Here is a 13,763-nt window from a genome sequence, read left to right as displayed (position 1 = left end):
GGTAGATTTGGCCAGTGGGTCTTAGTTTGCCAATCTCTGCTTTAGAGTTTAAAATGGTTTTTACATGCCATGCCTTTAAACAGATTAGTAAATAATCGGTAAACATAAACATTATAAATTTACGAGAAGAACTAGAGAATTTTATGTTTAGACTACCAAAGTACAGGTGAATGTTATAGAATGAACACACCCTGCTTTGGAAGATTGCAGACCCATTTTGGCTCTTAGTTACACATATATCTTCTGTCAGATGATGCCGAAATCCAAGCCCATCCCAACACATATACAAACCCCAATCCTTCTGAGGGCTTGGTGAAGCTCACTTGGTGTGAAAAATAATTTGTTTCAAAACGTCTTGCCATAAAAATGTTCTTACCTTAGTGTAACGAGGGGACCTGATAAAGACATGTTTCTAGGGGCGCCTGGGTGGCTCAGTCGGCTAAGCGTCTGCCTTCGGCTCGAGTCGTGATCCCAGGGTCCTGGGATCGAGCCACACATCGGGCTCCCTGCTCAGCGGGGAGCCTGCTTCTCCCTCTCCCACTCCCCCTGCTTGTGTTCCCTCTCGCTGTCTCTGTCAAATAAATAAAATCTTTAAAAAAAAAAAGACATGTTTCTACAGTTTTAATCTAGCAGGAGTCACAAGCCAGATTTAAGGAGAAGGACTAGAGGGGCACCTCGGTGGCTCAGTCAGTTAAGCATCTGCCTTTGATTCAGGTCATGGTCTCAGGGTCCTGCTCAGTGGGGAGTCTGCTTCTCCCTCTCCCTCTATCCCTGGCTCATGCTCTCTATTTTTAAAAGAAAAAGGGCTAGAAACAATATCACAAAATTACATTTCGGAAGTTGAGGGGCTAGTAGAATAAATTAGAAGGAAGACAGAGAGTGGAACCTAATAGTTAATTGGGAAAGAAAAATGGGGAAACCAGTAAGACTCATTAATTGTATATCAGCTGAGGTTTTGAGTCTAGGATATTATGGTTTTACTAATTTAAAAAAGGAAGTATGTGAGGGGTGGCTAATTTGTGAAGAAGAGTTCTAAGATACCTGATTTCTAACAATCTTACATCCACCTAAATTTAAAGGTTCAGAATGCTCTTCCAAATACTCGGAGACATTCATTAATAAACGTTTTGTTATCTTTTCCAACATCTTAGCAATATACTGAAACAAATATTATTGGCATATAATTGGAAGATACCTGTGACTTTTGTTATTAAAATCAATAAGCATGAACAGGCACCTGGGTGGCTCAGTCTATTAAGCACCCGACTCTCGGTTTCCGCTCAAGTCATGATCTCATGGGTCGTGAGATTGAGCCCCATATGGGGCTCTGCACTCAGTGGGGAGACTGCTTGAGATTCTCTCCCTCTGAACTTCCCCCCTCTCTAAAATAAATAAATCTTTTAAAGAAGAAAAAAAATCAATAAGCATGAAGATCACTGTGGTTTTATAAACTCCCAGTGAGAGTTTTTCATCAAGTCACCAGAAAGTTTTCAGAAAATTACTTTTTCCAAAAGAAACTCACACTAAGACTTATTACTGACATTGAGAAGAAGCCGTTATGAGCTGGGGAAGCATATAGTGGCTTCACTCAAGAGTTCAGAAGCCCTGGTGGCAGGGAAATAAAGTTGTTCACAGAAGGCAGGCACCATGCAACGCCAATCTGGAAGGCTTCTTGAGCAAGAGAAACAGCACTGACCACAAGCACACACTGCCAAACACTGACTGAAGATGAATTTATTAAGGTCCAATTAGTATGTTTTAATTTCAAATAGTCCAGAATATATGCACATGAAAGTCCAAGTTCATTTCAGTCACTTCCAACATAACATGCTCTGTATTTTGTATAAAGAATGTGCAAACACCTTTCTGCTAACTGGTTCCCCACGTTCTTTTCACGGTGGGCGCTTTACAAGTCTGTCCTCTGCTCAAATGCTGATGGAGCAGACTTTTTCCTTCCTAGACAAAATGATTCTTCTGGACATCTTTCTCTTAAACATACTCCCAACTTTCCCATACCTGCTTCATGACTCTGACTTGACCGGTTACTTTTTCTAACAAACTGGTGCAATGACTAGTTCATCTGGACCATTCACTGAACAGGTATCACCTACCATGGTGGCAGTCTACTGGAGGTGATTCCGAAAGAATACAGAGTATCCAGTCCCATACTGACGCACTCAACCCATTTGCTACAGATGGGTCCCAAGCCATTTACTACGAAGATCCTTTATTCTCTTGGCCATGTTTGATGTCTTCGCATTCTCTTCACTTCTACATTATGGGTGTGGCCACCAAGAGCTGGACATTGGCTCCTCAAACAAAATTTGGGATTGCTAGACATATTCATTAGAGTGTCCAGGTTATCTGTGACAGTTGACTGTTTCTAGTCCATCTTGTGATATAAAAAAGTCACTCTCAACTAAAGTGACCACTGCATTTCCTGTGTAAAAAGGCAATTTAATTGGCTTTCCTCTCAATTGCCACCAGTATGGCACAAAGCAGGAAATCCCTTTTTATAAAAGGTAAGAGCATAAAAAGACATTTCACATTTAAAAAAAAAAAAATCCTTCATGGGAATATGTCCTAAGTAAATAATCAATTATATGGACAAAGTTGTATGTACACAAAATTTTTGCAACATTATTTATAGTAGCGAAAATTAGAAATGACCTAAGTAGTCAACAGTGTGGGAACGGTTAAATAAACTGAGCTGCATCCATTAAATGGAATATTGTATAGACAGTAAAATTATGTTTTTGTAAAATTTTTAATGCCATAGGAAAATGTGGCAACTCTGCAGTGGAAGGAAAAAAAAACTGGTTATAAAATTGTTTACGTATGATCCAAATTATATAAAAAGGGATATAATATACATAGAGGCATACACAGGGGGAAAAGCTGTTAATGGTGGTTACTTCTGGGTTGTGATATTACTAACTTTTTTTCTGTTTTACACATTTCTGTATTTTTCAAGTTTTCTACAATGACTATGTCTTATTTTATAATACAGAAAAAACACAGGCTATTAAAACATTCCTCTGATGTACTGATAATTAGAATGTACTTGGATATTATAAATATCAGTATTACTGTGTTTCATCTTCTAGGACCTTCTTTAGAGTACATTTTCTTTTGGTAATAAACTTACATTCCCTGTTTAACATGTGTTATAACACTTTGATAAGAAGGTAATATTAGGATTAGAGCATTGTTTCATAACCTAAACAAATACTGGCTTTGACCTCTAGGTTCTTCTATGTCCTAGAAGATTTAAAATCAATACCCTCTTATCTTTTTAAGTAAGGCATACTGCATACATACATTACATGCATGCTTTCTAAAATATCATTCTAATTTACAGTTTCCCCACATAAGGAAAAAAATGGAGTTATGGTAGTTTAAAAACAGCCTATAGTCTCATCCATCACAAGCATGTTGATAGGCATACACATGTTTATTTAATGAAATGTATCCTTTGGAAATAAAAAAAGGGAAGCCTGTATGTGGATGAAGTTGTGGATTCAATTAGTCAGAATTTATTCCGACTTGCACCAAACCACACAAAATCGTTTGAAGTCTAGTTAGTGTAGTCTAAATGGACACTCCAGAATCTGTTTATGAATTCCATGGCAAGATCTCCACTTTCTACTTTTCAAAAGGAATGGGGATCAGGATGAGGGTTGTCACGTAAACTCATTTTCAACATATCTCACGTCTTGTTGGGTCTAGGGACGAATACTGCCATTGGTTAGTGTTTAAGTACATGAGTTTATTTTTCCTCCCCCTCTCTCACACCCCACCTTGCCCTGGCATTGGGGGCGGGGGAAGGCTGTTCATCCCTCCGTCCATGATGGCTGGCTTCTCATCTTAGTTGCCTTTCTAAACCACAGAGTGGTCATTGCTGTGAACTCCAGCCAAGATGGTGTGGTTGAGGGAGGAAGCTGAGCGGTCAGAGCCTTCCGTGGGGCCGCTGGTGCTGTCACCACGCTGGCAGCACAGGATCTGTCTGAAGGTGGCGCTCATCTCCTTGTCGCGATAGGAGTAGATGATGGGGTTCATGGCAGAGTTGAACTCGGCGAGCAGAAGGAAAAATTTCTCATAGGCCAGGACGTCACACTGTGGACAGCACACATCGAGAAGTAACAGGACCAATCCAGGAGTCCAGCAGATGATAAAGGCACCTACAAAGGACAGGGATGGAGAAGATTTTAAAAAGGAAGAATGAAAAAGTATGTTAATTATGAAGCAAAGCAACTGTAATGTGAAATGATTTGGGTTCAGTATAAAAATACTGAGATTCAAAGCCACCAGATCATCTGAAATGAAATGCTCATTTGCTGGGAAAAAAAAAAAACTGAAGAAAGTTTTAATGCTAAAATAACTTAATAATATCTCATTGATTCAGACCCTAATAAAATTGAGTATTGATGAGACAACGGTGATGACTACTTTAAGCAAAACACTGAGTTCGCTAAGCAATTGAGACATGAAGGACTGCACTGGGGATATATACCTAAACACCTACAATGGTGGGGTTTTTAGCGGTATAACATTGTTTTGGGGGAAAAGGTAAGCCTGTGACAAATATGCTTTAATGTTTAATTTAAGGCACAATTTCTGAATTCAGGTTGAAGGGACTCAAATCCTTGCTTTGCTGCTGATGAATTTAGGCAATTATTTTCTTCAGTTTTCTGATGTGGAAAATAGAAATGATCATAACCTCATCAGGTTTGTTGTAAGGAGTAAATGAGTGCTAAGAAAATAATCGTTAAGTATATATTTTAGCAGTAACAACAATAATACTGTTATTATCTGCTCAGTATCATGGGCCTATTTGGAAATAGAGATTTCCAACAATAAGATGGATATTTATTTTTTATTCAGCAATCATTTAAAAGGTGTTCTATATGCTTTAAAAATACTAACTCATTTAATCTGTACACCACCATATGAGAAACCATTATCCCATCGTACAGATGAAGGAACTGAGAAAATACTAGGTGATAGTCCTGCTTCCTGAACTTCATAAAAATTAAATATTTTAAACCAAATTTTATGCTTTAAATGTTTTACTAACTTAAATCAACTTTTCTTCCCAACTATTCTGAATTGTTAAGGTTTTACTAGAACTGTCAAAAGAATGGAAATACAGTCTGTATTCTTAATTTCAGCTGATTTTGTTCCTCAAATCACTAATTTGGCTCCCAGGGGAAATGGAAGTTGTGAAACAGCACCAAAATCTACCACCGTGTTACCCCGGGATCTACTGGGGATCCTCAGCCAAGAGGACATGGGTCAACAGAACCAGTGGGCACCCTCACAACCCATTACAGCTCACCCCACACGTGTAATCAGGCTCCACAGTGAACAGACAGGGAACAGGGATGACCCCCGGAGTGCATTTGAATCTTCAGATGGAAATGGCACTAGCCTAAGTAGATCCAGGCTTGGACCGGGGTCGTGGATCTGCACCAGCCTCAAGGAGTGAGTTTAGTAAAATGTAAACACAAGAGATTTAGTCTCCAAACAGCCCATTTTTTAATGTGAGCTTTCTTTTTTGAAACTATTCAGCAGGGAAATGAAAATAAAGGAGAAAAGTACCCCCATAAAGCTCTTTGTTCGAAAACACAAATGTGTATTGGTTTTAAACTGCTGTTCACTTTGAAGGCCGTCCACGGTGCTTCATTTTCTAATAAATACAATACCTTAGACTTTCCTTAGAGAGAAAAAAAATATTTCAAGTATCAGGAGATAATAGCCAAGGAGCTATTTGAACTTCAAGTAAAAATGTTAATAAAGCATTCATTCCAAGTCCTTGAATTTCCTTGCTTGAAAATCACTCAGAAAGCTAAACATAAAGGGAAATCAAAGGAATGCCTCTTGGGTTTCAGAAATAATGCATTATTCATTGAGAAGCCAGGAAGGGAATTATTCTCAGGGTGGAAAATGCTTGGATGGAAAATGCATGGTCCCATTATTCCATTTACTTGGAAACTAAAAACATGCAGGCCCTTCATGAATGGGAGAGCATTCTTGCAAGTTTCCTTTCCCTTTCTTTTATCAAAGCTCTAATTGAACTCAAATTCAGAACTTGATTAGATACCAGCAACATGCATCTCAACAGATTTATTTTAAATAAAATGATCTTTTTCTCCTCCAGGGCAGCAGAAGGGAACATCCTTATTCTCACAGACTTGAAGTGACAGAATTCAGATACAGTCATTTGTTGTTTATAACTTCTTCTGATTTTTAAATTCAAAAGGAGCAAGATCTTTTCAATGAAAGCCAGAGTCTCGGAAAGTAACCCACGGGTCTTACTTTTAGACCAGAAAAAAAAAAAAAGCAAAGAGACTTGCTAGATCAGCGACAGGAAGTGAGCAACACCAGCCTGACACAGGAGCTAATACACGTGGAGGCTTCATTGAGGAACTCAAGAGTCATCTCCCTTATTCGCTGAAAGGAACTGTTTATAGTACCGTGATCAGGCCCAACCACACAGTCCCAATACTCTTTGGTTCTTCAAGACTCAATGAGTAACTCGAGGGACTCACAATACAGGCCTCAAAAATCAACATCTAAATCCAATCATACAGTTTTCCCTTCTTCTCCCTTCCCTTCTCTTCTCTTTCACAGAGGTGCCAAGGACCAAACTGCCCCAAAGTGAAGATGGACTACAGAAGTAGAAGAGGGGGACTGGAAAATCCCAAAGGGCTGAGGCTTCCAAACAACAGTGAATGGGGCTCCCTGCCAGCTCAGTCAACAGAGCGTGTGACTCTTGATCTCGGGGTTGTGAGTTCGAGCCCCACGTTGGGGGTAGAGATGACTAAAACATAAAATCTTTAAACAATAAAATAAAGACTGAGTGAATGTTATGAAATCAAGTTTGCTCAAATTATGGACTTACCCCCAAGCTTCTAAAAACAAAAACTACACTCAGGCCACTTTGGTATTAAGTAGCCAACCATAATTCAGTGGGGTGATAGGACTTGAGATGTGCATTATGGACCCTATCAACACCTAATCTGCAGAGACTCAAGTGCACACCAATACCAGGTTAGTAAGAGTCAAAAGGACTTTCATCTCTGCATCAGTAAAGTGGAAAAGTGACAGCTCCCTGCCTACTCTACAGGGTGTGGTGAGGATCACATTAAGACACAACATGTAAAATCTCCCTAGACACTGTGCATCTGCTTGACTTATACTACCTATAAGCATTGTGGGTAGCATGAGTGAAGGCTGGTGTAGCTGCACCAGAGATTTCCTCCAAGGGCAGAACGTGGACAAATGTTCTGGACTGTAGAAGACCTGGCAGCTCCAAGATGAAACCACCCCCAGCTGTAAGAGATTCCAAGGCCTTGCAGTTGAATATAAGGAGGATGAGAAGGGAAAGAGAGGGAACGCAGTGAAGCATGGGACCCCTAAATCATTCTGAAGGTTCTCATGGGTCAACTCAATACCTAGACCAAGATGGCACATAAAATGACGTAGTATTCAGTGGGGACACTGCTTTATGTAGCTTGTATATTTCCAGGACATTTCTGATGGACATATTCCCACAGATCAGGGCAAAAACCAAGGAATTGTATGCAACATTAGGAAAGTAAGAGGAAGCATAAGTCCTTTATGGTTACTTATTATAAAGTCAGAAGCCAGAAGTGGCAGAAGATAAGATGTCCAAGGTCATGAAGGCCTTGTGTATCTGGCTAAGACGTGTGAAATTTCTCTAGCGTGGCACACTAGTTCTCAGGCCTAGCCACACATTACAATAGCCTGCAGGGCTTATAAGAAAGAATGATCTTGGGCGCCTGGGTGGCTCAGATGGTTAAGCGTCTGCCTTCGGCTCAGGTCATGATCCCAGGGTCCTGGGATCGAGTCCCGCATCAGGCTCCCTGCTCCTTGGGAGCCTGCTTCTCCCTCTGCCTCTCTCTCTCTCTCATGAATAAATAAATAAAAAGTTTAAAAAAAAAAAAAAGAAAGAATGATCTTCACCTATACTTCCCCCATGAGATTTTAATGTCATTGGCCTTGCTAGTCAGAGTCTCACTGAACACAGAACACTATCATAGAGTGGAAGAAGAAAATAATCTGGATAAAAATAAAGACAAAAACATTGGATGTTTCCAAATTCCAGAGGAGAAATAATAAAAGCCTGAATCAGGGCAGTGGCAATGGGGGTGAGTATGAAAGGATCAGTAAAGTATTTAGGAGACGGACTGCATGAAATGGGTAAGATAAAGAGAGTCTGGGTGTGACTCCTAGATTTTCCATTGGGGTGAAGGAAGAAGGTTGCTATCTTTCACTGAAGGAGGAAAAAGTGATGATCAGGGTTTTCTGAGGGGAGATGAGGAGAAGAGAGAGGATGACCATGAGTTTACTGATCTGTGGTCTGAGACACCTGCCGGACTTTAGATGCAGATGCCTGAAGGACATGATAGGCTCACGGCAATTTGAGTCCTGGGAAACCGTCTCCTAGCACGCTGAACAAGAGTGGTTACATTCTGCACTATTGGCCCATTTACAAGTAACACCGGGAGAGGGATATTCAAAAAAATACCCGTGGGTTAGAATAAAATAGCTGAAGTTGCTCTTCTTGGAACAAGCTTCATTCCTTTCTTACACATCTGTCAAATCAACCCACGAGGGGCCCCGTGCCCACAAAGATGGAAGGAGAGGTGCTGGAATGCGGACGTAAAAAGCAGGGAGGAAAGAGGCTGTTTTGGAACAACGGGTCACAGCTGCAGAACAAGATCGTATTACCACACCTTCCCTCAAATCTACACAACCTCATCAGCTCAATAATGCTTACCATCTGGTCTTACAATTAGAGTCTTTTTTTTCTAGAGTGGCTTTTCCCTAACGAGTTGAACTCTGCTTACATATGGAACATCAGAACCAAAGTGAGAGAGAGAAAAGTCTTTGACAGAGAAGACCGCTAGGGAGGGAGCCCAAGATTTTTGATGAAGAAAAACCAGAAAACATTTCCAGGCTGGCTGGCAAATTTGTGTTTTTACCAAAAAACCAGACATCCCCCAGATCCAAAACAAGATAAGGTTAACTCAATTCCACACCAGTGGTGTATTCCAGTCAACCTCTTCTTTGGCCTCGCTCTTGTTTCTCAAAGGATCTAAGAAACAGTCTGAGGTTGAAGGGGAATGTAAGTGTTCAAATACATACACTCCTTCCATTGCCACTAAATTGTGTATCCCAGAATCCAGTCCAATTTCTGTAGTCATGATTTCTGCTATTAAGGTACACATAAACAATTTGCCTAGCTAAAAAAATCCTTCTAAACCATGTATCTTAAAAGAGGCTACGTTAGATAACAGACCTAGCTTATTCCTAGGTCTAGCAGTCAAGGGGTCATTGCAAAGGAGATGTAAATGACTTTCTGAAATTAAAGTTTTTTCCTATAAGAGTAACCTAATTATTTAGAAGATCCATTTCCTAGAACACTGAGAAGATAATGCATTTCTACTTCTTCATGGTCATAGTAATGCTTCATACATTTAAAGTTGCATGATTTCATTCATCGTGTGTTGTACTTTAATGTTTCCTTCACTCCTGAGAGCAACGTTTATCCTAATGTCCTTCCGGACATTAGCAACACACAGATCCTCAGGGTGCCTGGCTGGCTCAGCTGGTGGAGCCTGCGATCTCTGGGTTGGGAGTTTGAGCCCCAAGTTGGGTGTAGAGACTACATTTTAAAAAATCTTAACAACATATAGATCTCAAAGCAGAACAGAATACTCATTATGTTTTCTTCTGAATATTCCTGGATAAAAGCTTCAGCTGGTGCTGTCTTCAGCAACGCAATGCTGGCTGATACACAGGAGAATGCCACCCACCCTCGCTTCACTTCAGCATTTGATGCTCTCCTTCACGTTAAACACTGAGTATCATACACATACGTGCTCCATATCTCACAACAGACTGTAAATCTCATCCTGCAACTGGACATTGGAAAGCACATGCTGAAGTGGCTTGCATGCCAGTATCACCTCTTATAGAGCATCTGTGTTTGACACTGGCCGGGAGAAACCACTTCTCCATGGCTACAACCCTAGGCAAGTAAGCAATACCTTTCATCTGCCCATTGCAACAGGCTCCTAACCAATTCCTCTTTCTCCATGCTTCTTCCCCAAAGCTTGCAAAGAATGGCCAGTGATCTTTCATAAGCATAAATCAATTCATATTACATCACTTGCCTGCTTAAAATCCTACAAAGGTTTCTTCTTGAAATCCTTACTGTGATCTGTAATGCCCCATAGGACTGGCCCCTGCCAGTCTCTTCAACCTCATCTCTTTCCACTCATCCCTCATTCACTAGATTCTAATCACATGCACCAAGATCATTTCTGTCTCAGGACCTTTGCATTTATGGTTCCTTTACCTAGGAACACTCCTTCTGGAGATCTTCACATCTACTTACTTACTATTAAATATCACTTCCTCCAAAGCTATCCCCGGTTATCCTAACCAGTGCTGCACACCCTCCCCACTACACTCTCTCATATTTTGTCCTCTCCTATCGCTTGTCTATACCCAAAATTCTCTCACTGATTTGACATGTTTATTTTCTATCTTCCTTCAGTGAGAATGTCAGCTTTGTAAAGGAAGTAAATGCAGTTTCTGTCATGTCTGGATCTCCAGCATCTAGAAGAGTACCTAGCACACCGTGGACATTCAATGTATCTGCCACACATCAGTCACATGTAACCGCCCAATAGACACATCCAAAACAAGGAAAATTAATTAGTAATAAAGTCACCGAATAAGGTTTGGAAAATAAACATTAATGCCAACAGGAGGCAAGGTCTTTGAATGGGTGTTACTACACGTTCTAAAGGGCATGAGGTGGACTCTAGAGGCAAAAGTCTCTCCATATATGCATTTGTTACTATAACATAAACAAATCTATTGTTAACAGTCCTGATGGGTATCAGATTATCTATGGAATCTCCTGAGTTCTGGAGAAACATGTTTGGTCAGTAATGAAGGGAGACATGGCATTACCCATGTTGCTGCTATAAGAATGATTCCATAGGATGCTGCTGCCCCATCAGGCCCTGGATTCTGGAGTAGCTACCTGGATTGTGCAGTGTCACTAATTGACCAGACACACCTTTGTGTTGATCCCTCAGAATTCAAAGTTCATGCAGGGGCTCTGACAGGCCGTGATTAGGTCTCATACCCATGCCCTAGTTATCAGGGAGTGGGGAGCGAGAATATATTCTATGCCTTGGCATAGAATGTCTTTCCATTTTCTTAGAACATAAAGTACACATCTAATCACTTATCATACTCAGTATCCATGCATAATATTAGATGTGAATATTTGCAACACTTTTCCAAGTGCCATGCCTGTATTGGTGTGTTGTTTTCATATACTTATGATAATTTATAATAGTTTGCTTACGTCAAGGAAAACTCCTAATTTATGACAGGATAAGGATAATTCTCATTAATCTAACTTTTCTTCCCAGCATAGTGTATCAGCTGCTTTCCTTTCAGTGACTGATAAATAAATAACAGTATGAAGCTAATTCCTTGAATTATTACATTTTGTTTCCCCTATAGAAAGTTTGGAAAATGCAGAAAATATAAACAGGAAATTTTAAAAATCACTTAGAGTCCTGCAGTCTAGAGATACTTTAGTATATGATCTTGCACTTTTAAAATGTTGCTTCTTTTTAATTCTAAATGTGGGCCTTTTTTCTGATTGAATATGAAATTAACATGGAATGACTACTAGTGATGGGGAAGGGAGGGGAAGTAGATCTTTTATCTTGAGGATGATTATTTTGTTATTTGATTGGTGTTTTTATGTAGTGACGTACCCTAATTTGGTCAATACAATATCCCCTTGAATCAGTGAGGATATTAACTGTAATTTATTTGAAGCTGTTTTGTGTTTCCCGGAGGACTTCAGTTTCAATGTAAGATACTGCAGTACACGCAAATCCACTGCAGGGACAGCATGCTTCAGGGAATGTGTGTTCACGACGCAGGAGACTTTCCTGAATAGGGGACCCTCTGAGAAGTCAATCGCCATCTGAGCCAGCTTTGTCCCATCCCTAAAATATCCAGTGATGCCATCGGGTAAGCAAAATGCTGTATTAGACAATTGCATGGACAGAAGTGCACTCCTCTGAAAGTTCTTATCTATGAACAGTGAATATGAGGTTGTAATAATGTTCAAATAATACAGAAATAGCATGGCCATCTTGTTAGCTCCAAATTCTAAGAAATCAAGAGACAGCTATAGTAAACTAAAGACGCAATGAGTTATATGTCCTTACACATCCACAGACATACCCCACTTCCAGCTGTAGCTAATATTCTCCCAGAGTAGTATATGACCCCTTAGGTCTCTATAAGCATACAAAGCAGGAAATGCTTGAATTTACTTTCAACAAAACCAATGCATATGAAACTATGTTAGAATGGATCACCATCTCTCCCCTTCCTCCCTAAACATGTTTTCTGATGTCTACCCAGCTCTGTCTTGAGGTGAACTAGCGGAGAACAAGACTGGCTCACCAGGGCATTACCACCCACTAATAACCAAAAAACAGTGCTCCTCCAAATGCCTACCAAAGCATTTTCTTGCAAGTGCTTACTATTCTCAAATGACAGATTTTAAACATAAAAATATATACGATTTATATATATACGCACACACACTATATGAATTATACATAACACGTATGTATACGTATGTGCATGAATATATATTTATATGTGTGCATACACACATACACATATTCATACCCACATCCAGAACAGTCACTGCATTTTAGTGTTTTTAAAAAAAACAATGAGATCTATTTTCTTAGACATACAGTAAACTCTGAGACCCAAACAAAAAGGATGCCACTTAACATATTCTTCACAGAGAAAATTAATTCATCATTCTCAGAACAGTGAAATCTGTTTTGCCTTCTAAGCCCAGTGATTGCAAATTTTTTTTAAAAAGTAAACTTCACCCCTTATTTTAAAAATGGTAAATCTCACTGAAAATCAATGTTGTCAACTCCAGACCAACGTCAACTAACTCAGAAAGTGATACTAAACATATTGCATGACTGTGGTCCAACTGTTACCAAGGTAATTTGAATAATATTTATTCCTTTAAAAAGATAAATAAAATCTACCCCCCAGAATCCTTCCCTAGCAAAAGTTCAACATAAACACGGAATTTATAATCAGTTTTACAACATAAACAAGGAATTCATAATTGGTTTTGCAACATATTTAATTTTTCCGCTATGAATTAAGATTCTCCCAAAATGACTCAAGTCTGAAAAATGAGTACTAAAATCTGGGTGAAAATACAGAATGTAGCTGATGACAGCATCCTATGGATTTTATTCTTTACAGTTCATGAACTACTGGCATGGATCAGCAAGATACGTATTACTCAAGAGACAAACTTCAAGGACGAAGAAATGTAATGAAAATTTCATTTATAATTCATTTCCTTAGTAACAAAACAGGGGAAAAACTTAACCTAAAAGCAACTTCAGCAAATTTTGTGAAATATTCTTGCAACCTAAAAATGTTTCTTTAAAAACTGTGTATAAATATATATGTATAAATACATTTTTAATAGCCAAAAGATATGAGAAGAACAGCAGAAATGATAAATATAATTGTTCTTTTCAATATTGGCTATCCCTCCTACATTTGCTAAATGTTCTGGATTGATGTTTACAAAGCACAGATTCTTGGCAGAATAGGAGGGAGATGCAGTCTCCCTCTAG

General features: G+C 39.4%; 1 protein-coding gene across 13 annotated transcripts in view; it reads right to left on the bottom strand.

The window, feature by feature from the left end:
* Positions 1–1,716: 1,716 nt before the first annotated feature.
* Positions 1,717–13,763, bottom strand: part of LPAR1 (lysophosphatidic acid receptor 1) — a 147,201-nt gene continuing 135,154 nt past the window's right edge. For all 13 annotated transcript variants that reach the window (XM_027616689.2, XM_027616699.2, XM_027616690.2 and 10 more), the window contains one exon: positions 1,717–4,181. In XM_027616689.2, coding sequence (XP_027472490.1) covers positions 3,880–4,181 — 302 coding nt within the window. In that variant the 3' untranslated portion in view covers positions 1,717–3,879. The remainder of the gene's footprint in view (positions 4,182–13,763) is intronic.

The sequence above is a fragment of the Zalophus californianus genome, chromosome 13, assembly GCF_009762305.2.
Source record: "Zalophus californianus isolate mZalCal1 chromosome 13, mZalCal1.pri.v2, whole genome shotgun sequence".
Lineage (NCBI taxonomy): Eukaryota > Metazoa > Chordata > Mammalia > Carnivora > Otariidae > Zalophus > Zalophus californianus.
Note: the sequence above shows the minus strand (reverse complement) of the source record. Positions and strands in the feature narration are given on the sequence as shown.